Source organism: Silurus meridionalis, chromosome 12 (genome assembly GCF_014805685.1).
Source record: "Silurus meridionalis isolate SWU-2019-XX chromosome 12, ASM1480568v1, whole genome shotgun sequence".
Classification (NCBI taxonomy): domain Eukaryota; kingdom Metazoa; phylum Chordata; class Actinopteri; order Siluriformes; family Siluridae; genus Silurus; species Silurus meridionalis.
The window spans coordinates 15561445-15588589 of NC_060895.1; the positions used below are offsets into that span (position 1 = coordinate 15561445).

At 38.8% G+C, this 27145-nt stretch overlaps 1 protein-coding gene across 1 annotated transcript in view; it reads right to left on the minus strand.

Moving 5' to 3' along the window:
- gbe1b (glucan (1,4-alpha-), branching enzyme 1b) overlaps window positions 1-27145 on the minus strand; it is a 123054-nt gene that overhangs the window by 26969 nt on the left and 68940 nt on the right. Inside the window, exons 11-14 of the mRNA XM_046862394.1 lie at window positions 24503-24613; window positions 21634-21805; window positions 7860-8044; window positions 1949-2079 (exon numbers count right to left, since the gene is read on the minus strand). Coding sequence (XP_046718350.1) covers window positions 1949-2079; window positions 7860-8044; window positions 21634-21805; window positions 24503-24613 — 599 coding nt within the window. The remainder of the gene's footprint in view (window positions 1-1948; window positions 2080-7859; window positions 8045-21633; window positions 21806-24502; window positions 24614-27145) is intronic.

Here is a 27145-nt window from a genome sequence, read left to right on the forward strand (position 1 = left end):
TTCATTCAATTTTTTTTTTTAACATCAAGACAAAATAAAATACTATTTCAAATCTTTAATATCACCTCTGAAATCTCCTGCAGCACTGCCTCATCAAAGATTTATACAATCCTTGTGAATGTGTTATGACCCAAAGTAGATAACCTCCAAATAAAGTGTTCCTACATACAAGCTTATGAACTCAACTGCATTACTCTCAAATGCTTCGTAACACACAACCACACACACACACACACACACACACACACACACACACACACACACACACACACACACACACACACGCAATTCTGACATTATTTAAATGTACTACATTGTCCATAAAACAGCCAGACAAATGTTTCCTGATGTCAAACATGTTGCGGATGTTTTCTTGCCTGGGGGCCTGGCTGCTGATATGGCTGAATTATTTGGAGCAGCATACAGGTAAACGTGTCTGACAGATAATAAAAGCGGAATGACCCGACAGCGGCATGGCAGCTTGCTGTCCTATCAAAAGCACAACAGTCTTGACAGGTAGCTCTTTCATGACGAAACCCAACGGGGAATTATGAGACTCCAATCAGCTGGATGGATTGAAGACCTCAAGAATGCGCCCATTGAGAAAAGGCGACAAAAAAAGAAAGGAGAAAAAATAAAATAAAATAAAGCACCAGAGTTTGAGTGCCTGTCAAGTGCTGATGTTGACGGAATTTTAATGGTGACTCTTTATATTGGTGAGCTTAACTCAGGGGAGAGGGGAGGAAAAAAAAAAAAAAAAAAGTACATACTTTTCATCTCAAACTATCTTACTTCTTTATTTATATGCTTAGAGAGAAAGCCTGACAACCAAGATTGTATTTATCTCACCGGAAGGAGATATGCATGGTGGAATTGAAAACTCTTTGGGCTGGTTAGAAAATGTTATTCTTCAAGACTACAATAGTACCTGATTTGCATCATGCCTGATCTGCATCCTGCTGTACTCATCAAGATAATCCAAACTGATGCCTGAGTCATGACCCTGGTTTCTATAGTGTATGTGTGTGTGTTTGAGTGTACCCCTCCTTTCTCTCTGTAATGGACGATATCAGCAGATGCCATCTATCTAGCACCTCTTTCCTTTTTTGCGGAAACACCAATGGGCCTTTCCGCCTACACATGCACTTTTGAAATCAATCCAAACACACAAAACTACATGACTCTGCTTGGCACTGTCAAATACAAGTTGTGTAAGTGTAAGTGTGTGTGTGTGTGTGTGTGTGTGTGTGTGTGTAGGCTAGGGGTTTAATGAAAAAGCACTCTGCACTTGTTGGGCTGGCCTTGTTTACCACCTCCGAGTCAGAGTGGCACTTTCATCTGTCTTCTGCTCTAATTGGATCCTCTGTTCTTGCTCGCCTTTACAGGACTGTGTCACCAAGCCCACGGCGGCATGTGTTACCTTGCACACATGCGTTCAAATACAAACCACTACGAGGCTGTGTGAAGTTCTTAGCATCTGTGTACCTGTGTGCGTGTGTGTGTGTGTGCACGCACGTGTGTGTATGTGTGTGCTCCCTTTGCTTTTATAATTACAGCTATTGAATGTGGCCCCTGTGCTCTTTGCATTTTCTTGCATGTCATTTCTACTACCAGCATCTCCTTTAAACTCTGACAGCTAGCGGAGGCACTGAAAGTCTCTGCCACTCATGCTAAATACAAATCTACAGCATTCCTAGATAGAGTTTTAGAAAGTTTTTGAAGACTTAAGAGATTCCTGTCTGGTTATCTGTCTGCTATTCAAAGCATAGAGTTTGTGTCTTAGATCTTAGACCCCCATGGCTTCTGAAGGAAAGGGACTTTATTTATTAAAGCTCTATGCAGGACCAGAATGAGACTAATACTGGATGAACAAGCTGAAGAAAAAGAATTTACGATTTTAGATTTTGACTAGTCTAGTAAGTCTGCACTGTAAGCAGGTTAAGGATACTTTCCCGGTGGTCCCACTGCCACTCTGTAGTCACTGTAGCTGTTGGTCGGGTGGAAGTTGAAGATAAACAGGACATTGGCCCTCTCGAAGACGAGCACCTTGTCACCCTCATGTTTCGTGCTGACATACGCCTGGAGAAACGGCGAAAATATAATCATAAATCAGACAAATTGGAAAGTGCAGCAAACACATAGTGGTGTTGCAGTAAAACAGAAAATGTATCATCACTGTTTTATATAAAATGAGCTAATTAAAGGAAAACATACATATACATATATATATACACACACACATATATATATATATATATATATATATATATATATATATATATATATATATATATATATATATATATATATATATATATAAATGTGATGTTGCAATGTGAGAAAAAAAAGCTCTGAAAAATTTTTTATTGCTGTTTTTTTGCAAAACCAGTTAACAAACATGGTGGTTTAAAAAAAGAGGCTTTTTACATGCCACATGTACATTACAGCGCAGTAAAATTCTTTCCTCACATATCTCAGTGATGTAAGGAAGCTGGGGTCAAATCGCAAGATCAGGCATGCTACAGCACCCTTTAAGCATAGAGGGATATGGGCCATGCTCAAGGGCCCAAGAGTGGCAGCTTGGTCATACTGACCTTCGGAACAGCATTAACCACTGCTTCCACTTCCCCGTTTTACCAATAAAAAGCTTTAGTTCATACTTTAAAAAAAACTTTTACAGTTTGACTTTAACTGAACTCACAATTTAAGCCTTACCGTTGTTTGTCACCCAGTATAATTTTTCTCTATATACAGTATACAGTATAAAACCAGGAAATTTACAAGAATGTACTTTTAAGTTTGGAGTTTGGTCTCACTGGGATTTTTTTCCCTGTATACGAATTGTTTTTACTCCACAAAAGCAGATTAACAAATATATCAATATCAAATTTTGGAAGAAAACCCATGATATTTTGCTGATTCAGTGGATTACTAATTAATTATTCTGTAACACTGAATTACCTTTCCTGCTGTAGTTATGGTGTGATTTTGGATGCTTTTTAAACATACCATATCGGGAAAAATTATAAGAAAATAAACTCTAAAAAGTTTACTTTGTTTTGCATCTCGTCCCTAGAAAGAAAAATCAGCAGGTTGTGCAGAGTGAAGGTGTGCTGAAAAACATTGAGTGTTTCTGAAATTCAACGAAACTAAAGGTTATTCCGGTGTGTCATGTGTGCAGCCAGGGATGTGCAGAATAGAGCAAAAGAGTGAGAAGAGAGGGCAAGAGAAAGAGAGACAGAAAAAGAGAGAGAGCAAAAGAGGGAGGCTGAGTCACAGTCCAGTTGCCATGTTTACATCATGATGGGAGTGAGTGTGATTCCATCGAGGCATGAATAAGACCTAGCGACAGCGCTCTGGCCTTTTCAAGTCTTCTGTATGTCATTTTCAAAGTGTCCAGCAAACAGCCCTTTTCAAAACAAAGTCCCCTGGATGTCTGCCCTTCCTTTCAGAACTTCAGATAAGCATTCCCATCCCTCCATCCAGTGGCACTTTTTCAGCTTCAGAAATAAAAACTCCATCAATATCCCGCTGAGTCTAAAAAAAAAAAGCCCATACTAAGGAGGTGGGGCATGGAATAAATTAGGAATGTCGTTTGGAGCGACGTGCTATACCTGGTGTGTGGCGGTTTTTGAAGATCTAGGACAAAGACAGAGAACTGGTGCAGAGGAAATGATTATATCTGATCAGCAGTGGCTCATGTACTATTCACTCCTGTCTACACCACAGGGGAAGCTTTCATGATCATATAGCAGATACTATATTAGAGCATTATTCTAATTAGAATCAAATAAAAATTATATTTTACAGTTTTTACAAATGCTCAGAAAATCTAATCAGATATTTATTACATTTGCTAACACTTGGCATGCAGAAATGAACATTTACTTCGGCCCGAGACGTCTCTACGGACATTTTTTACTGTCACGAAGAAAAGCAGTCAACAGTTTAGAACGTAACATCCAAATTGAATTCAGCAGGCAAATTCTCTGTATTTTTTTTTTTAAGCAGACTTAATGACTTAGCCTGCTTGGCACTTTTGTTAAAAGATTGAATCTTTCAGAAGCATGTCCCTAAAGCCTCACAGAAAAGCTGTGGAAACATTAGCTAAACTATTACAACTTCAGATCTCCATTAATACATTTAAACCCGCCACTATTACATTAAGTATCACTTCAAATCTGCATGATATCCTCTTAAAATACAGCTAATGTACGTTCTTTTTAATTCTAAAAGTGTAATTTGTCTTGCAGTTTGTAAAAAAACAAAAAACAAAAAACTAACAAACAAACAGCAACTGCTACTTTGTTACCCAGAGTGCTTTGCTCAAAGGAACACAACAAACTATCTAGTGCAGATGCTTTCATGCTTATATATGCTCCAGGCTGCTTTCTGTTTCACTAAATATTTAGATCACTTAGTAGTGATCTAAATAGTTAGCAGTAGTGCTGTTTGGATATGGCTATAAGGCCACTAAATTATTACTTATAAGCCTAAGCTGATGAATAAGTTAAAAGTTACTTCTATCTTTACATGTGGAAAGTCATGAGTACAGTAATTTCCGGACTATTAAGCGCACCCATATATAAGCCGCACCCACTGAATTTGACAAATATTTTTATTTTAAACATAAATAAGCTGCACCTGTCTGAAACAAAAGAACTTTACACAGGCTTTAACGAAAGACAGTGTCTGTTACAGGGTGTAACTGGTGAAATATGTTGCGCTTCCTTTAGGAGCAGAGCAGTATTTTGGGAATAGCCTGCTGCCGCATTTTTCCGCTAATACTGCATGTGTGCAAGACAGAGGAATATGTCCTTATTATTTTCTGATGCTCATTTCTAAGTTTCTTTGACTAACCCTTAACGCTGTTGCCAAGAAAAATAAAAAAGCATGAGTTTTGGAAACCTGTCTGTGCTTATATGATTTCTGTTGCAACTGGAGTTAGTGAGCTCTCCCTTCACCCAGACTCAAATCGTTACAACGGCTTGTATCTAAACAGTAGCCTACCAAGAAAGTCATTGTTCACTGTCTTCCTCCTTCCTTTCACAACTATTTCTATTTCACAACTAGTTTATCTTTTGGCATCGTCGTGCGTTAAAAAATCTCCATAGGTGGAAGTTTTTTCACCCGATGCCGTGCAGCTCAGAACACAGGTGAGGTGTGTTTTTTCGTTTCTGTTCAGAAATTTCATTGGTCTAATGTTATGGGTCTCAGTTTTTTTGCTTGAAGCTTGTGAAACCGGGAAAACCCCAGGAAAAATCCATAAATTAGCCGCTTCGTTGTTTAAGCCGCGGGGTTCAAAACGTGGAAAAAAAGTAGCGGCTTATAGTCCGAAAAATACGGTATTCAGTGTTGGGTTATGCAGCTGCTTAATTTGATTTTCCAGGCTATAGTTACAGATTATGTCAATCACCTGCTTGTCGTTCATGCCTCCAGGAATTATTCTGAGATAATTTCCTACCTCTTTTGTTAAATGTAATATAATATAACTTGCTATTAAGCCTTTATTTGTCATTTGATGGCAGCCAGTGCCTCAGCTTTTCAGAGATCTAGGAGTTCATTCCACAGGTGTCGGCAAACAAAGAGGAGTGTTGATGCATGCCTTCCTTGTAAACTAAGAAATGGTAGTTCCTTGTACCCTGAGAGAGCAGTGCTAGAGGATCAGAGGGAATGTGGTGCAGTGTGGGGGCAGTTGATTGTCCACGGTTACCCCAAGGTTGTGCGCAGTGACAGATGGTGAGATCTGAGAGCTGTCCAGGGAGATCACAAGCTCCTGCGCATCTCCTGGGGTGAACAGCTGTTCAGTTTTGCTGGGATTAAGAGTCATCTGATGAGCTGCCATCCATGATAAGATGTCTGCAATACGTGCTGAGATCAGAGAAGAAACATGAGTGTCTGAGGGAAGAAAGGAGGGGATGAGCTACGTGTCATCTGCCTAGCAGCGGTAGGAAAATCCATGTGAGGGTATGACTTTAAGATGTACAATATAGGGAAGAACAGAAGAGGACCAAGTACTGAGCCTTGTGGGACACGAGTGAAAAATCTGTAAGAAGCAAATACAGCTTCTTTTTTCATGTAACCTGATATGAACATGCCTCCAGGTAGGACGCAAACCACTTCCATGCTGTGCCACAAATTCTAAGACTCAAGAGTATGGACAAGAGATTGGAGTCTTGTAGTTGGCTGTCAAATGCTGTTCAAAAGTCAGGAAGAATGAGGACTGTTGACAGTTTGGCTTAGTGGCATGGAGATTCTCAGAGAAGAAAAATGTGTGAGAAAAAGAAAAGGTAAATCCTGGATGTGTAGAGTAGGAGGAAAGGTCTGGCAGATTTTTTTCCAATCTTCCCCTCAAAAAGGTGTGCAAAGTCATCAGCTGTCAGGGAGAATAGTAAAGAGAGAGCTGGCAGGTTAAAAAGTGACGGAAAAAATATAGAGGAGGTGGTAAGGATCTTGTACAGAGGCTTCCACAGTTTCCTTGTAACAGGGTGGTCTTAACAGGTCACATCAGATGAGAATTTGGATAGGTGAGCGCAGTATGAGATGGCATTTGAAATCAAGTTGTGATTCCATTCACTTTCTCTCTGCTGCTCTTAATTTTTTTATTGCTGCGCAACAAATCCAGCAGCCACTGAACAGGGCAAGAAAAGCTCCCTGGGTTTAGAAGACAGAGGGCAGAGAAGTGTCCAAGGATAAAAATAGTAAAGAAAGTATATAGCTGTAGAAAGGAAAAGAATCTGGAAGGGTCGGGGTCTGAAATAAATAATACTGTGCAGGAAGCTAAATAGAGGAAAGAGATAGAGCAAAGAGCAAAGAGGGGCAAAACAGGGAGTACCTTGCTTAAAATAGCAAGCAACATGTAAATTGGGGTATTGTTGAAGTGCTACATGTATATCTGGGTTTATACCATAGAGTACGACACAATTTTCATTGAATGATCCTTTCGATTGCACGCAAAGCAGTTCCTATGTTGTCTTGTATATAACTATGAAAATAATAATAAGGAAAAAATTGCCACATTTTCTTGCTGATGCATTGAGCAGCAGTTATGATCCGCACTCCACCGAGGCCCTAAGGTCACATACTCCTGATGAGGTGAAGACATTGCAATTTGCACCATGGATCATACAGGGATGAAGTGCTGAATCAATTCTATGGTCTTGCTCTTAAATCTTGCCTATTCAGTGCCATGCTCTCTGTTAGGATGATCCCATTACTGGAGACTGAGCGAACGAGCCACTGAGAACTGAAAGACATGCTTTCTTTTTCCTCTCTCGTCTTCAAGTCTCCGAGACGCTCTGAAACGAGTCATCGGGGTGGAATACAGGAACGAGACCTGAGTCAGTGTATCTTGCTATGATGATGACTCAATGTGGCTCTTTGTACACAGCGCTGGGTTACACTTCTAAAAGACATCAAATATTTTTTTGGCAAGTGAGGAATGTGGAAGGAAAAAAAAAAAAATCCAGACTAAAAGGCCGACTGGTTTGTTTGGGCCATGAAATTGATTTCGTTGAGAGTAGCGAATGAAGTTTCTTGTGCACTGGTGTCAATGACTGAGTGTGATACATTAAAAGAAAAAATACAAGCAAGTGGGAGAGAGCAGGAGAGATTCAAGAAGACTCAGGATTTATGAATCGATAGAAAGAAATAAGAAAAAAAAAAGACTGCAGCGTATCATAACTAAACTGAAAATACTGAAATGTGTTGCAAATATATTGTTAAATATTAAATAAAACACATTTTAAAACACATATATTGTAATTTCTGTATGGATATTTTAACCCCACAATAAAAAGGAAGGTAAAAGATGAAATGAGGCATCACAGACAGATGGATAAAGGAAAGGTGCCTCTCACCGGCGGTGCAGAAAGCCAGCCATACTTGTCCTCTGTGCGGTTCATGTCGCGGTCGAAGTTGTACAGTTGGCTGTAGCGCAGGTTATCTGTGTCGACCAGGTTAAACTGGCGGCGTGCGTAATGGTAGCTCTCATTGTTTCCAGCCCGTGGGAAGTCCAGCCACTCTGGATGACCGAATTCATTACCTATAAACAACAGGGGATGTTGATTACAGAAGCAGTTTGCTCTAAAAAGTAAAGCACATGTACAAACTGCATGTTATCTTTACTGAACAAGTCTACAAATGTAGACTATTCAAACCTAAGTGTTTGGCGATGGCGGATGAAGCCAGGCATGCCAAAGTCGTTCAATGTAATTGACTTTTAATTGTATGCAAAGTAATGTGCCCACTTCCTAAAAGTATTTTTAGAGATAGTCATAGAAATATTTTTATGTAGACAACAAATATTATAGCAAGTCAAAATGCAATCAGTGAAGTGTTATAGCCCAAAGCAAAGTTGATCTACTGTTATCAGTTATCATTTATTTTTTCATAAAAATTGATTTAAAAATCTTTTTTACTCATATCAGAATAATTTGCTAACAATCACATCCGTTTTATTTATCACAGTAGAAAATACTGTACTTTTAATTTGGTACTTTTTTATTTTTATTTTTAAGCAACCCTTCCCTAATCAGACTCATGAATAAAATCGAATGCAAAGCCCTCTAGACTGTTCCAGGATCAGACAATGTCTGTTACAAAGCCCTAACACCAGACATGCCTTCAAAAAAAAAAGCTTCATTAATGCCTGCTTGTGTGAGATGTCACACCATATCACTAATGATAACTGTTTTCATTTGTTTCTGTGGTGCAGCCAAACAAGTCCCTGTGTAGTTTGAATGTACACACTTGCAGCTGCAAATACTTTTAGAGCTGTTATGAAAAAAAAATGTATCTGCTCAACTGAATAAAAAGAAAATAGGGAAAAGACTGCACCTTTGGTATTAATTCATGCATTTAGCTTTTTTTGTTGTTGGCTGTGGGGTATTCTTACAAAGAAGAATATGTAAGCTTGTCTAAATTATGTAAAGAAAAATCTATCCAGTCACACCATACCATGTGGGAAAATGTGTTATGGTCTAATGAGACAAAAGTTTGGCAATAATTCTAAAAGGTATTTTTGATGCAAAGCCAATGCAGAGCATCAGCCAAGGAACACCATACTGACAGTGAAGCAGTGAAGCATAGTGGGGGTAGCATTATGCTTTGGGGTTGCTTCTCTTGTCAAGATAGATGAGAAAATTAATTGCTCCAAACACCAACATATTTTGGCATAAAACCTTCTATCTTATGTCAAAACGCTCAGATCAAAGAGCTTTGAAATGGCCCAGCAAGAGCCCAGAACTCAATAACATAAAAAAATCTATGGAATGACCTAAAAAGAGCCAGAAACAGATCCCCTCAAAATCTGAAGGAACCTGAATTTTTTGCAAAGAAGAGTGAGATAAAATTCTATATAAAATTTTTTTAGATGTGTGCAGTTAATAAACAATTATTTACAAAGACTTGATACCACAAAAGAAAACCCCCCAAAAAATGCCTTCTTATGTGAGATGTCAATGTAGATGTTAAATCTAACGAGTTTTATTTGTCACATGTACATATGTCAGTGACAGTTTGTACAATGAAATACACAAGTGAGGCCACAGGCAAGCAACAGCAAATATTAAACATGGAACAATAATAATAATAATAATAATAATAATGGGACATGAGAAAGTTATAATTATTTACAAGTGGGTGCAGAAGTGTCTGAGTCTGGGGTAATGGGTAGAGTCAGCTCAGGCTGGACGGTTTCCTGACCTGAGTCTGGCGTTTGGGGTATGTGCCAGAGATGAGCAAGTGGAGGGTGAAGCCGGACGGAACAAGCATTAACAAACACCTGCAGCTGAAGAGACAAATCAGTGCACTCTGGTTCTGCCTGGCGACACCAATTAAAAGGTGGAAGACACCAGCCTCCGGGTGAGAGACATCAAGCAGAGGCAGACGAAAGAGTCGCCAAATGAATGAGCACAGGCTGGTGACAGTGAGTGGCAGAAGGGTTGGCGAGTGCACTTGGATGGTCAACAGGAAAAGGCGTGCCGTTCCTCGAGAAAACTCGGCCGGGCGCTAAAGAGTGTGAGCATGCTGATCCGCGACTGAGACTGGCGGACGCCGAAGGAAGGCAGGCCGATCCGGGAGTGGCCACCAACAGACGTCAGGATAAAAAGGCGTCCTTAACCGCAAGAATGTGGGTGAGCCTCATCGTGGGAACTGGAAAGGAAAGCGCCGGGGTGAAAATGAAAGAACATAAAAGAAAGCTTCGCTTAGTGAACTTTCGCCTGTCTCTCTTTCTTCCAGCGCGGAACCAGTATGTGGTGCCGAAACCCGGTGCTGGAAGAGGAAAAGGCTAGGAAAAGGTGTGCCGGTCCGCGAGTGTATGTGTGAGCCCTGGCGTGAGTACTGGAAAGGAAAGAGCCAAAGTAAAAACGAAAGTAAATAAAGTGTGTTACAGTATGAAAGGGTCAGTTGGCAGTTGTGGTCTGCATTGAAAATCTATTACAGTTTTTTGATGATTCTGGTAGCCTGAGGGTAAAAAATATTCTTCACCCTTCTGGTTCTGGAATGGAGACTCCGGTAATTGCCAAAGTTACTAAAATTATAACAAAGCTTTAATCTACTAGACCTAAAACCCAACCTAGCTGTGCTGTAAAAAAGTCTATCCATGCATATAAATGAACCGTTTAACTCAAAGCAAAACAAGAACCTCAAAGCTGCTGACTCAAGATGCATCTATAATAAATCAAAAGAGAAGCACATGTGCATTATCTAAATATGTGCTTTAGTTTCAGTACAAAAATTAATTAATTTTCGATTCAAACCTTTTAGGGAAAAATATGAACACGAAAAAGTGGGAGTGAGGAACAGCACAGGAGCACAATATAAAAAGGAGAAAGGTATGAAAAAAATTATAATGCATTATGAAAGGTGACCTTGCAGAAGGGTTGGGGGAGGTTTAGAAATACAATACAACAGCTTGTCTTCTGAGATACTTTCAGTTTTCTACTGCAAAAAAACTAAACACAAGCACAGCTAGGAATACTGAGGGTTTTATAACCAGGCTTCAGCAAGCTGAAGACCAAATCAAATGGCAAACCCATAAGACTTATATTTGTTTCTAGAACATTTGGTTCCACAAGGTTGCAATTTGCTGTTATAATAACCTCCACTCTTCTGGGAAGAAGATCACTATGTACCACTAGATTTTGCAGTGAAGAATTGTGCTCATTCAGCCATAAGGGTGTTAGTAAAGTAAAGTACTTATGTATTAGGTGAGGTGAGGAGGCCTGGTGTGCTGTCAGCATTCCAATTCATCCAAAAGGTGTTCAAGGTCAGAGCTCTGTAGCAGGCCACTCAAGATCTTCCATTACAACCCATGTAAACCATATAGAGCTTCATGGAGCTTGCTTTGTGCACAGGGGCATTGTCATGCTGTCACTCAAAGACATCTTTATACAACTGTATGCCTCTAACTTGATGGTAACAATTGCCAAACTGATTTTCACTGTAATCCTGGCTGTACCGCTGCAGGTTAGAGAACCGCGCAGCACTTGCCTTGGAGAAGATGACAGTAGGGGAAAGTGAGGAGATCACAGGGGAAGGGAGGACAAGAATACATTCTCACACAGAACGTGTACGGAGGAATAAAAGCGAACGAGAAAGCGTGAGGCGACAGGCTTGTCGAGCGGTGTGATGAGATAATGAATCCGTCATCAGCTGACAAGACAACATCATAAAACAACAGTTGGGTAATTGAATTCCGAGGGGGCGAGGAGGAGCTCTGACGAGCGAGAGAATGGGAGCAAAACAATGGTGATGGAGTGTGTTGTTTATTCAGAGCGATAGAGAGCGTTGGGAGAGTGGAGCGAAGGGATGAAAGTGAGTGACCAGACGGAGCAGAACGGACAGGGGAGTGACAAAGCTTTCTAATGAAATACATTAGCGAGCTGTTAAAGAAGCATCAAACAATAAGCGAACTGCACGTTACGCGTGCATTGTTACGCGTGTTTATGAATTAGCAAGTCGAAAATCTGTCACTGTAGAGTGGGGAAAAAAAAAAAAAACGCAGCGAAGCGAGAGCGAATAAGCAACAGTGAGCTGGGAAAACAAACAAAAAAGTAACAGAAATGGAGAGAATATGGAAGAGAGTCATGGGGCAAGAACTAAGAAAGAAAAATGAGCTTCTTTTACTACAACACAGACAATTCTTAATCCCAGGATACTGACATGATTTAAAATCCTAAAAAATATGGAGATGAAGCAAAGACAAGCAGGGAATATGAACAATAACAGTCAGAGCAGTCGCACAAAACCTCAGAGGACGGTGCACATCCCGCTATGTTGCTAGTGCGCCAACTTCCCAAAGCAGAACTACCTACTTTACTCTCTGTTCCCTCCATCTGATTACATGATGTATCCTGGGAGGAACTTTTCCCCCTCACACTTCTGTTCAAAAACTTCTTTTGTGCAAAAGGAAGGAGGCAAGGCGCTTATGCTCAGCTCATACGGGATAATTTCCTTTAGAAGCTGTTTTATCCTGTCAGGGCCACAGTGGATCCGCAGTCTATCCCGGTAAGCTGGAGCTGAAGCAGGCTGAAGACCTGGATGGGACACCAGTCCATCATCATGCACTCTAGGGACGAAACTGAATACAACTACATTATTTGGAGTGAGCAGATAACGTGTTTAAAAAAGATACAAATACAGATATAGTGACATACTTAAGACATTGACATACTTAAAGAAGTGTACTGTTTTGTGTAGATTCTTTTTTAAATCTTGGAAGAAGCAACAATACAACAATACAAGCCGTATGAGCAGAAGGTTTTTAACTTTCATACAGATGTGAGCGAGCACTTGTATGCGAAGCTCATGGGAAAAACAAAGTCCATGCTGTGTGAGGCATTTACAGCCATTTTTATGCTGTGCAGAAACTGGACGTATTTCCAACACCGTTTTAACCCCTTGTGTTTTCATGTGATTTTGAAGGCATGTAGCGGTAGGGTTCATATTTAATAAAAAAAATTTAAAAAAAAGGTTTAAATCATGACCACTTCAAAAAACCACAAACGGAAAAGTTGACGGAAAAAAAGAAAATAGTCATTTGGCTGACTGCTTTGTATTCGATTACATTTTAGATTTTCATTTCAATCCAAATCCAAAAATTTCTGATCTTGTATAGATGCATGGGCAGCACTGGCTATGGTTTAAGACATTCAAATCTAAAAATTATTCTGGGACTTTATCGACAATCCTGCTTCAAAGCACAGAAAAACCTTTAACATGCTATTTTGTGATGTAGCACAAAGTCTGCCAAGATCCTGCTAAATCCCACAGAGAAACTCTGAGAAAAGCTGGAAATTTCAGTAATGTAGTGTTCACTCCGAGGCAGAAAGGATAGTTTGAGGCCAGTGTTTGCTTAGTGAAGGTGAACAACTTGAAAGTCAAAGTAGGTCTTTAAAAAATAAATAAATAAATAATCTCCCAGCATGCATCTGTGCTTTTTGAATTTGACAGACAGAAAGCTAACCTAGACAAAAAAAAGTGCAATGGCAGAGCTTTAGGCTTATTTTTTATCCCCTTGCTTATTCATACTCGCATGTTCTTTCATTATTCAGTTTTTCACATGCTTCTCTGTTATTCAGTGTTTAAACATATTCCTTGATGTAAATATTTATGCTCGAGCCGCATGCCGCTCAGTCAAGTCTGATACTAATCAGAGTGCTGAATATCAGCTGGTAGCTCACTGACATCTCTAAATAAAGTGACTCTCCGTAAGCAAATTGCGGGTTGTTTGAGAAGTCAGACATGAAGGCGTCTGATTTAAGACTCATATTAATAGTCACTTTTGTGCCCGCTTTACGCTTCGACTCAAAAAAGTTTTGAGAAGTGACTCTGAAACAAACTTCTGAAAGTTCGGAGTGTTCATTGTTTCTTAGAAAAGTAGGAGGAACCTAGCTGTCAAGTAAACAAAGCTTTCGCTAAGACTCTTCAAAGCACAATGCTTGTCTGAGTTTTTCTTATACTTGGCTTGATTTTACAATTTCAACCAGTTTATAAGACGATTGCCTTTTTAATAAACTGGTCTATGATTTTATCGTGAAAGATAAACACTATTACAGTGGGCCATTTATCCGTCTAGAAATGAAAAACAATAGAAAAGGAAATGATGTGGCAGTTATCTCTGTTACTCATTCAGTCCATTTCTGAGACTGAGAACTTGATCTGAAACAGCAGATTGTTCTGTTGTTTGCGCATCACTGGTAAAATCGGCTAGCAGGCACGACGCTTCGGATTCAGGGAGTGACTAATGCAGTAGGCTTCAGTGGTCTAAAATCAATTACAGCAGTCAATTTAATTCAATTAGTGCTTTTAACTGGAAATGTATACATTTATCTCTAATGTGACTATGTAAAGGAAAAACTTTGAGACTATATGAGGAAGAAAACTTGAGTGGAATCAGCCTCATCTTGGTGACACCGGACAGTGTAATTATGCACAATTCCCTCCTATAACAGTGTACTATATGGTAAAAAGTGCAACTGTGTAACCAAGAAGTTTAAAATCGGGCTTTATATCCATAATTTGCAGTATAACAATGCCAACATCGCAAAAGCAAACCAAGGCAAAATACAAACCCGATTCCAAAAAAGTTGGGGCACTGTACAAATTGTGAATAAAAACAGAATTCAATGATGTGGAAGTTTCAAATTTCAATATTTTTTCAGAATACAACATAGAAGACATATCAAATGTTTAAAGTGAGAAAAGGTATCTTATGTATTTTAAGGGAAAAATAAGTTGATTTTAAATTTCATGGCATCAACACATCTCAAAAAAGTTGGGACAAGGCCATGTTTACCACCGTGTGGCATCCCCTCTTCTTTTTTTAACAGTCTGCAAACATCTGGGGACTGAGGAGACAAGTTGCTCAAGTTAAGGAATAGGAATGTTGTCCCATTCATGTCTTATACAGGCTTCTAGTTGCTCAACTGTCTTAGGTCTTCTTTGTCTCATCTTCCTTTTTATGATGCGCCAAATGTTTTCTATAGGTGAAAGATCTGGACTGCAGGCTGGCCATTTTAGTACCCAGATCCTTCTTCTATGCAGCCATGATGTTGTAATTGATGCAGTATGTGGTCTGGCATTGTCATGTTGGAAAATGCAAGGTCTTCCCTGAAAGAGACGACGTCTGGATGGGCGCATATGTTCTAGATCTTGGATATACAGTACCTTTCAGCATTGATAGTGCCTTTCCAGATGTGCAAGCTGCCCATGCCACACGCACTCATGCAACACCATACCATCAGAGATGCAAGCTTCTGAACTGAGCGCTGATAACAACTTGGGTTGTCCTTATCCTCTTTAGTCCGGATGACATGGCGTCCCAGTTTTCCAAAAAGAATTTCAAATTTTGATTCGTCCGAAAACAGAACAGTTTTCCACTTTGCCATAGTCCATTTAAAATGAGCCTCGGCCCAGAGAAAATGCCTGCGCTTCTGGATCATGTTTAGATATGGTTTCTTTTTTTACCTATAGAGTTTTAGCCGGCAACGGCGAATGGCACGGTGGATTGTGTTTTCTGGAAGTATTCCTGAGCCCATGTTGTGATTTCCATTACAGTTGCATTCCTGTATGTGATGCAGTGCCGTCTAAGGGCACGAAGATCATGGGCATCCAGTATGGTTTTCCGGCCTTGACCCTTAGGCACAGAGATTGTTTTAGATTCTCTGAATCTTTGGATGATATTATGCACTGTAGATGATGATAACTTTAAACTCTTTGCAAATTTCCCTGAGAAACTTCTTTCTGATATTGCTCCACAATTTTTTGCCGCAGCATTGGGGGAATTGGTGATCCTCTGCCCATCTTGACTTCTGAGAGACACTGAATGTGTCACTCATGGAATCCAAAATGAGCCAATATTTGGCATGACATTTTAAAATGTCTCACTTTTAACATTTGATATGTTATCTATATTCTATTGTGAATAAAATATAAGTTTTTGAGATTTGTAAATTATTGCATTCCTTTTTATTCACAATTTGTACAGTGTCCCAACTTTTTTGGAATCGGGTTTGTACACTATACATCAGATTAGGCACTCTACACAGGTTTAACAGTCTGAACTGGCAACCAGCCCAAGAAACAAACAGTTAATATATCTAACATTAATTTCTTCATGAATAATGTAAGGTAACTGAATAAAATTGAATAAAATCTAAGCAATAATTACAACACTTAAAAAAAACTACTGGTTAAGTGGACAAAGATGAAACTTTCCCCCATGTCACATTTGCACACTCACGTTGGAAAGATGATTATTCAGTAGAATTAATGAAAATGCGCCACATGCTGTGCAGTCGGGCGGGGGTGGGGATGCGGGGTGCACGGCAGGGGCAGAGGCGAGGGAGTAGTGGTGCAGTTGTGTGCACAGCGCTAGATCTACTCCTTCCTTTAATCTGCAGATGTATGCTCAAGCTTTGTAGTCACGGGCGTACTTCTTACATGTTTGGCAACATTAAGATTTTATCCCAGAGAATAAACTGTAGTACAGTATATGTAATATTAGGTAGCTAGAAATGGCATTATTGATGTCACCCCCAGAAAATGTTATACTGTAATGTGGAATAATGTCATTATGATAGAGTCCCTATATGTAAAACATGTTGTGGTAAATAATAACAAAAACTGATGCATAAAAAAGTGCATAAAGGCATTAAGAAAGACACATAAAGACAGACTTCTTTTTGAATGCAAATAAGAACACAGCCCAGTAACTGCATTTTAATGCAGCCTGATAGAAGTGAATGGAAAAAAAAAACATATGCATATAAATCTCAACCACAAAATCTCCATACACTTTCCAAGAAAAGGATCTATAATAAAAAAAAAAGCCTGCATGCCAGTGATTGTTCGGGAAAAAACCTTAAAGATGCATACAGTGATATCTATCTACTGCTGATGAATAAATGTATGATCTAAAGTGAGAAAGAATATAAGAATAAATTGAAAAATGCTCGTTCTTGTAATCTAAAAAGCCTTATTTTGCAAGTCTGCTCTGATGCAACACCAAACAGGAAAAAAAAGCCATTCACATTATTTCCACTATTGTTCCCTGTGACTATATACTTATCCCATCATACAAATAGAATCAGAGACATTTCATTTTCCAACTGCCAGAATCTGATGCAAGAGCATAAATATGTGATCATAAGTATGCAGACACCCACAGCATCACACCTATATGTCCCTATGGATGGTGTTCTATTCAATCGAAGATAATATCATCAGACTACTACAAGGACCACAGGTTGCATGAACAGTTTTGCATTTAAAGTAAGGAATATACTCGTCACATGTATTTTACAGAACAGTAAAATTTGTTCTATGCGTATCAGAGAAATGCTAGGAAGCTAAGGTTAGAGAACAGGGTCAGCCATGTTACAGCACCCCTGGAGCACAGAGGGTTATGCGCCTTGCTTAAGGGCTTCAAGCATGGCAGCTTGGAGATACTGCGGCTTGAACCCCAACCTTCTGATCAGCACACCTCAACAATGATGGATTTGTAATGAATGGACATTTAGTGCCACCCAGATGAGAACCGATTCCCTTTCGAGTTTGTTGCCTCTCAATGTTTTCTTTTTCTTTTTCATGCCATCTCAGGGAGTTTTTTCTTGCCAGTCACCACGGGCTTACTCATTTAACCTACAATTATAAGTAACAAAGTTAAAGGCACAAAGCTTATACACTCATATACAACTTTATGACTGCTTTATCTCTGTAAAGCTGCTTTGAGACAATAGCCATTGTTATAAAAGCTATACAAGTGAAAATCAATTGAAAAAATGAATTGAATATGTGACCCTTCACTAAATTGTTCATTAAGCAATGATTTATATAAGATTAATCTTAATGCTGAACCATTAGCATTCCCTTTACTGGCACCTAAAGAGACCTAAACCTCATGACACTACAATGCAACTTTGCACAAAGCAAGTAAGGACATTCCTTGCCAAAAACATGAGCGGCCTCAGATCTTCACCTCAACCCCACTGAACACTTTGGAGATGAATTGGAGTGCTGACTGCACAGCAGGTCTCCTCACCGCTACACTATACACTCACTGTCCAACTTATTATGAAAACCGGCACATTCATGAAAACTCTAGAGACCGCTGTACATGAAAATCCCAGATCAGCAGTTACTAAAATACTCAAACCAACCCATCCAGTACACAGCACAATTACTAGTTTTTCCCCACATATCCCAATTAAAAAGAATTAAAAGCAAAAAACTATATTTATTTGGATAAATCCAAATAAAAATGTTTTGCCCCCTCGACATTTATGATCCAAAACACTAAAAATAATGTTTTCTTTCAGAACAAATGCACATCATTGCCAAAAACAAACAAAGAAGCAAAGCAAATTTCCACCAGATCAACATTCAGTTTTCCTGAATTCAAATATGAGGGAATAAGGAAACCTACATTCATCTGAGAAAAAAAGTCCCTGGCTTGTATTTGTTCCCTGCTTTGTCAGTAAAGATGATCTGAAAAGTTTCCCCTCGCCAGAAGTGAACTCCTCCTGTTTGCCCGCTGTTTTATATCTGAAGCCAGTGAACTGCTTGATTGCTGGCTCACCATGTGTGGTGGAGTGCGTTCTAGAGGCTCACACGTCTGTTACAGTGCTTATCCGTCTCTGTGTACAAACATAGCTGCTGCTTCCAAGCGGCGCTTTTAGCTCATGAGGCTCCTCTGTTTGCCAGAGAGTAAACAGATGGGTTTTGGCGAGGTGAGAGTGGCTTAAATTGATTTGCTTGCTCAAACAATTTGTTCTTGCTCTACACTGGTTAAATGACTGCACACACATTGATCCACTGACATGACATGCTGTCCTGTATTTACTCCTTTCTTCCCCCTCCACCTCTTTTTCCTACTTAGGCTTTTTTCCCCCCTGTTGTCCACTTGTGTAATGTGCACAGTGAAAATGCTTTAAAAGGGTTTTTACAACCAAAGTTTGCTTTCTTTATCAGAAAATTAGCAATCAATGGGAGAGCTGGTAATGAGCACCTTAGAGATACTGATGTCTTGGCTGAACGTGTCTGGAAGTTAAGATGAGGACTCCTGTGTGGTGTGACTTATTCCCCCCTATTCACCCTATTGTTCCAACTTGGTGGAAAGATTGCTCATGGAACACAATTTGCATGTAATTAGAGATAGAACTGCATGGAAACTTTGTTTGGTTGCTCTATGATGAAACATAAGACTCACAAAGTCTTTTAAAATGACAAAGTAAGGAAGCATCTGTCATAAGAGAGTCCTCAGATAGAACCTGTTTGTTCAGGTTACCTGCTGTTTCAAGAGCTCTTAGTTACAATACTATTACAATAGACTTAGTAAATAGTCAGTAGTCTAAGACTTTTGTATCAGACTTTGACTACACTGACTACGGGCTGAGAGTCGGTCTGTGCTTTGCCTGGCAACATGCAATGCTCAATACAGCTCTGGCTTCTTTTGAGACTACTTTTGCTGATGGAGAAAAAATATATATATTTGGTCTGAAATATCAGGAACTTGTGCATGAGTTACTTAATATTAATTTCTGTCCAAAAGCAATATTACACTATTGATTGCCTAAATTGCGAAAAATGATGCGATTACCAGTGGCCGTGTCATAGTTGCAATATGCAGTGTAAAAACTTGTGTGCAATGTTGCTTAAAAACACTTTTTTGGATTCAAGCTTTAGATTCATAAAGGCTTCAATTGGACCGATAATCCAGTTCACCTTCTAGCTTCTAAAATCCTGAAATCTTTTTGGAGATACACAGACAAGAAACTGAAAGGAAAGCTTTGAGAGAGAAAGTTTAGACTGTATTAATACTAGATAATATCCAGTTGGTTGTCTGTTAAATTGTATGTGGTTGATGTCTATGTTACATATCAAAAAATACCTCACTCTGTAGAGGAAAGATGAAAGTATAAGATTATGTTTATTGTGAAGTGAACGGAACAGATCCAATGAAGTCTGTTTGTTATGTACAAGCTGTAAATAAACCCATAATTAGAAGTTAAATATTCAATATATAATTTTATATATTTTTTCCCAGCTGAGCATATGCTCTTGCAGGGACATGAAAGAAACACAGTTAACTATTTATGAGCAAGTAAAATATAGTTTAATAATTAATGATCAATGATTAATTAAACATATGAAGTTCAAGTGTTTTTTATTTGCATCAATAAATATAATGATGAACTATTTGTCTGTATCAGGTTAAGTTTAATTGGAAAAAAAATTACATGTAATATAAAGTTTACTAATTAATTAACAAAAATAATGACTTAATTGAGGATAATTGTTTTGTTGTTGCAAAAACCTTTATTTATTATAGCTTCAAATAATATGCATTCTACTAATTACTACAACTTAAGTTAAACTTAAGCACAGTGTGGGGCATCTACTGTTAACAACACCATGAATGCTAAAGGTAACAATTCAAATAACTATATGACACTTGATAGAATGGGGTCAGTATGGCCACTCGGACCCATCTGCAGCATCACGGTTCCATATGCAGCAAGCTGCAATACAATACCTGCCATTTTAGATGCTCAGTCCCAGTCATCTTGCCATCACGATCTGGCCCTTGTCAGAGTGATAAAGACCTTTAACTCATGCCTGTTTTTTTCCTGCTTCTAACACATCAGCTTCAAAAATTGTTTGTTCACTTGCTGCCTAATATATCCCAACATTATACTGACATAGCCACTGTTTTCCAATGAGTTTTTAAGTAATGACTTAAAAAGTAACAAACAGTAGGTAAAGTAAAGACCAATAAATTCACTCGAAAAACATGAATAATCAAACAGGATTAATAGACATTAACTAGTACATTTCTTCACACTGTATAGCATTTCCGCCATACCTCTTGTCTAAACATCATATAAATTCATCCTGATTCTGATGCTTTGTATTTTCCTGATTCTGACTTGATCACCTGTTAAGGTATTGTGGGACAAAGGAAGAACAAGGTTGCAAAACTGGCTGACCAATGGGCAATTCACCTGATCAGTAGGTGGGGCTAGAACACCATGCAAGAACATATGGAATGTGTCTTATTCCAGTGTGAGATGACAGTGAGACAGTCTTCCAGCCTCAGCTGCGGGTTTCGTATTATAACAATAAGCTTGGCGGTCATTACAATGTTCAAACAGCACCTAGCAGTGTTAATTCATGCAGAACACGGACGCAGTATAACATCCTATGCAGTACTTGAATGCTTTTTTGATAACGGGGAAAATGAATTTAAAATACAGCACTGGATTTCTTTACATGCCAAAATTGACTTTGTAATGTAGAAAGGAATCAGTGAAACTTGTAATTAGTAAAGCTTTGGTTCTTTGATGCATGTGCAGCAAGACAGTAAGTTTCTGTTAGCAGGGAAATTATACAGACTCAAATTTCATGTAAAAAAAAAAAAGAAATCTTACAAAAGCTGTGTTAAACTACCCAATAAATACATGTGTAATTAGATAAATGAGTTGCTAGTGAGCTTCTATTCTATTACATATTGTACATTATGCTACAGTTATTTAAGGTTCTTCAAAGTGAAAGAAGTCTATAGCACCACTTTGCCTAATAAATGAATGAATGAATAAATGAATGAATGAATGATAAAATGCTTACCCATGAAGTTAAGGTAGCCCTCCCCTCCCAGGGCATGTGTCAGGAGTCGAATCATCTTATGCAGTTGAATGCCCCGGTCAATGACAGCGTTCATGGGAATTAAGCTGCTCATGTTGGTGTACATGTCTTTATCCATCAGCCAGAATGCCAGGGTCTTGTCTCCTACCAGAGCCTGTCAAAAAAAGCACAGGATGATGAGAACTCAGATGCACATGTGGTACATTAGTTGTGTGATTATGAAATGATTATGAAACCGGCTTATCTTTGTCACCTGTCACTGAAGCTAGACCCGTTTTCTAGGACATAACGTTTGCATTGGACCTGCTGTCAAGCTAAGCAGTCAGATGGGGTTGGATAAAATCTAATAAATAAAAGGATTAGATCGTTTGTAAAAGTAAACAGGGGACAGGTTGGTATATAGAACGAGGCATAGCTTCAGAGCAGATCAGTCCATGTCTTTCTACAGGTGAGAGAATTTTTAAATTGTTTGGGGACTTTTAAGAATGTGCTTATTTATACTTTGAGGCTTTGCGTGTAGTCTGATGCTAGTTGTCAAAGAACCGCTATGTCAGGGGTCAAATTGAATTGAGGCACATTACTTTGCCCAAGGTGAAGTGGTAAAGCCTGTTAACTCCTTTTGGGGCGCAGGCCTGAGGTTCAGTCAGCATTACAATTCATCCCAGAAGTGTTCAATAAGTATGCTTTATAGTAGACCACTCGAGATCCTCGACTCATGTAAACCATAGCTTCATGGAGTTTGCTTTGTGCATGGGGGTCATGCTGGAATAGGTTTGAGTCTCCTAATTCAAGTTACAGCATTCAAGTCAAGTCAGGTTTATTTGTATAGTGCTTTTCACAACAGACATTGTCTCAAAGCAGCTTTACAGAAATCAATAGTTAAGGTGAATGGCATTCAAAAACTTCCTACACATTTGTGAGCCTCAAACGGTGTACAGTTTGGCGAATCATCACATATGACTGGAATAGTTCATAAAGTGAATGTATTCACACACATTGCAGTGAAACATCATAATTAGTTACTTTGGAATTAGTCATGCTTATATAGCATGAAAATGTTTGGCTCACTTATAAAGTATTATATCGAACCAGAAACCAACATTGCCAACTTAATCATACCTATCAATTTCCACCCTACAGGCAACTTTAAATTTTGAACATTCAAATTTTTTGGGGGGGGCATGTGTTTGACACAGATGATCTGTGTAAAAGAACTTATTATTAGAATAATAGAATAATATTAAATCAGCTTTAAATCCTCCGGTTGGTTCGATCCCTAAAATTCCACCTTAATCTAATGTTTTCATCCATTTGGCCACAATTTGTTCTTACGTAAAATTGGACCCTTACATGTAAACATTAACTGGGTAACCATGTTCCTAAATGTTTAACTATAAGCTATTTATGGGCAAAATCCTGATCGTTTACAATCTGAGGCATGTATTGTTCATTCCCATACTGTCATGCTTACAAGCTCTACTACTATTTCTCGTTGCCTCTAAGCTTTGACATATTAATAAGGATGCTGATTTAGTTCAGCTTTTGACAGTGAATTTGACAGTGATCAGCACTAAAAATGAGTGGGGAAGAAAAAAAAAATCCACATTTAGTTTGAGCCTTCAATATGTCTGAAGATGATAACTTAAAACAAGAGGCAGTGGGTCCCTGAGTGGCACACTTGTGGAAAAAGAAACACTGACTACAAAGCACATATGTGCTCTGAGACTTGAGGATACAAAGGTTACGGTCATTGCAAAGCACAACTCTGATTGGCTCTGAGCCTCGGGGAGCATGTGTGTTCCTACACTAAGCTCAGGTGGTCATGTACTCGTGTAGCCAGCTGAGAAGATAGTGCCCTCCGCCGAGACGCTCCTCAACGCTGAGAGACCGGCGGCTTAAAAAGACATGGCAGGAGAGTTTCCTATTCACTACTGAGCAAAGATAAAGGCTTGCCTTTCCCAGTACTCCTGGCATGCAGAAAGCTGGGGAACTCACAAAAAAAATGGGGTTGAGGAAGGAATGAAAAGCAAATAAACTAAGAAGCAAACACATACTGTAAAATAAGCTGGAAATGCAAATTTGATGAGTGCTTCACTAATGCAAGTTTTAGTTCATATTCACTGAGGTAATGCATATTGAGCAGCAGCAATCAGTATTATCTGGCTTTGCAAATAAACACGAGCAAACCAGCTACAAGAAGAATGCTTTCAGGGATTACAAATTTGCACCTCTATGCTAGAATGCATTATTGCGCAAATACATGCTGACATATTTTATATATATATATATATATATATATATATATATATATATATATATATATATATATATATATATATATAGACACACACACATCTATAAACATCTAATGTAAAAAAACAAAACAAAATGTATAACACATTCATTGCACATGAAACTGGTTTTCATTTATTTTAGGTTCTGCTTACTGATCTGAAAGCTTTTGAGTTCCCTTGGAAGGTGCATTTGTATGTCATCATTTGCTTCACGAAGCTTTAGCATATTTTGATCACGCCCTCTGATTTATGAAATGCACTGGAGTTCATGTTCCATGTAATAAGATAGGGGCGGAATACACAAGTGTCCTGTATGATGTCTGGTGACGACAATGATGGTGCAGAGAAAAAAAAAAGAAAGAAAGAAAAGAGCAATTTTCTTTAAACCGTGTGAGCGTGTAAGTGCACAAATGAAGCAGACATGTTGGTTTCTAATTCGGCCCCCTCCCCTAGAGTCCCTCAACCTATGGTGACACCAATTTCCATCCTAAATAACACATTGATTACATTTGGTCCTCTTGGCCCTGTCTGGGGAATGGGGGTTACGGAGGCGCTACCTGGTCGTGGCTCTCAGCATACGCAATGCATTTCTCGCCGTAGCGCCTGTTGGTCAGAGTGTGCACGATGTTGCCGATGCTCCAGTCTTCATCCTTGAACTCCTTTATGATCTGTGAAGAAAAAATGCAAAAAAAAAAAACACGTATCACCATTTTTGCAGAGAAAAGCAAAACAATATTTCATATTCCGATTGGGGACTCCAGTCCCACACTAGTTCATGGATGCGTGGCTTCTCATCCTTACTTCACATTCTTTCCATGCGCTCATTCTCAGGTCTAATACACACAGGCATCTGGCTGGGTCTTTGATTTCAGCAGAGCTAGCTTTCATCTCCCTGCTGCGGTCTCCTGCTCGGCAGTCTTACTGCAGCTCCGCTGAGCGATAATGTGCCTCAAGGTCAGGATTACAGTGGAGTAGATGAGATGGCGGAAAGTAATAAAATCTTTTCTGCAAATGATGAATGAACATTGCTCTTTTATTGAACAGCAATGTACCATCCAAACATGGTCTGCAAAATCGCTACTAGATGCTTTTTTTTTTTCGTAAAATGACTCCCTTGGATTTGTCTATAGGTCTGTATGGGATTCCATTATTACTGCCTTGACACAATTACCCACCACCTTGGAGTCCAGGCATTCAAAAAGTTTCAAAGACTTGCTGGGTGGAAAGCATACAGACAGACACACACACACACACACACACACACACACACACTCGCACTGAAAACTGCAGCATTGTCAATCATGTATTTTACACCTGCCTGATACTGAAGATCCCACAGTGACAATTCTCACTGCTGAACTCGTGAAAGTTGCATTTGCAACTAAAACGAGACTCTCAGGAACCACAAACATCTGCACGACTAAAATCTTGCTACGATCTTATAAATCTACCATCTGTATGCATCAGTTCCTCATTCATATGCGACAGGCAAAACATTACACAGAAAGGCTTGAAATACAAATGAGTCTAGTAATTATATTTTGAAAGTGTTTGCTGTTTATGTTCATTTCAGTTGATTAGTTATGGTGGGAGTCTTGCCTAAAATGATCAGGTTTCCTTAAAAGCTAGAGCAAAACCAAAACAAAAACTTACTTCATGCTAAGCTAAAAGCACAGGCTGTAAAAACAGAGTTCATATGAATGTTGTGCATTTGACATGGGACTGTGAACACAAAATAGACACAAAGCCCTACAAGATAATCTTTTAACAAGTGGGAAATACAGATGTGCATTTCTCATGGTGCATGAACAAGCAAAAAACTGTAGCTTAGAATTCTAGCTAGCATAACCTTAACATGAAACTAAAATTTGTAAACAACCATAAATGTGACAGAACGGTTCTATCAGAAATGTGGATAAATTAGTAAGAAAACACTGCATAGAACTAAAACTACCCAGTAATTTCACAGAGTATTGAGCAAACACTTAGCAAAACAAACTTTCCCAGCGGACACCATACTGATAAACATCAACACTGTGTAGCGGCCCATAAACACAGCACAATTTGCAAAGTGGTAAATATCTCAAAAGAGGACTGTTTTATACGTAATCATCTTGTAAACATGGTAAACACAGGCATGTTTTAGTGCAGCATAAGTGCTCCTCACATTTCTAAGTCAATAAAATGAACCAGTTTAGTCTGTGGTGGCTCCAGGCTGCTGGTAGAAGCGAAAAACAATTTGTCTGGATCATCAATATCTTATGAGGAAAATCAGGTGTCTGTACTTGCTGTCAAGCACATTCAGAAAGCGCCCCATCTTGGACTAGAATTCAGATATTCAGAATTTATGAGTTTTGGGGAAATGGGTTGAAGGGAACACAGAAGAGGCACTGTATTTGTTTGGATTTTTAAGACAGTCGAACTCCTTTTTTAAAAAAAAGGTACCGATACATTTTATAATAGAGATCAACTTTTTCTGACTTTATCACCTAGCTTAGAGTTAGCGAGATTAGTGGGAAAAGGTCTGCGCACCCTGTCAGCCTGACAGCGTGTCTGTGTTCACAGTGACATAGATGGACAGGAGAGTGACACACAGGAAAACCTTTTTATTACCCCACAGATGCACAATCGATAAGAGAATGAAAGAGAAACAGATAGCAGGTAAATCGCAAACAATCACTTCAGACACAATAAAAGAACTAGAAAAAGGACATATGGACATCTTCAAACTACTGCACAACATACATGGCATCTTGCACGTGCTAAATTGCTATGTTCCGGATTTAGACTATATTTCAAAATACAGTGGTGTGAAAAAGTGTTTGATTTCTTTTTTTGCATGTTTGTCACACTATAAAGTTTCAGATCATCAAACTAATTTAAATATCAGTAAAAGATAACACAAATGAACACAAGATGCAGTTTTTAAATGAAGGCTTTATTATTGAGGGAAAACTAAATCCAAAACTACATGGCCCTGTGAGAAAAAGTGTTTGTGATTTGAAACATGTTTGTGTGACAAACATGCAAAAAAATAAGAAATCAGGAAGGGGGCAAACACTTTTTCACACCACTGTATGGACATTATGTTTCAAATACGACATTTATTTATTTTTTATTTTTTTGTGGGGGAATTTCACTTTTACTGCCAATATTGTAGCTATACTTATTTCTACAACAAAATAATGGTTTACAGTTTA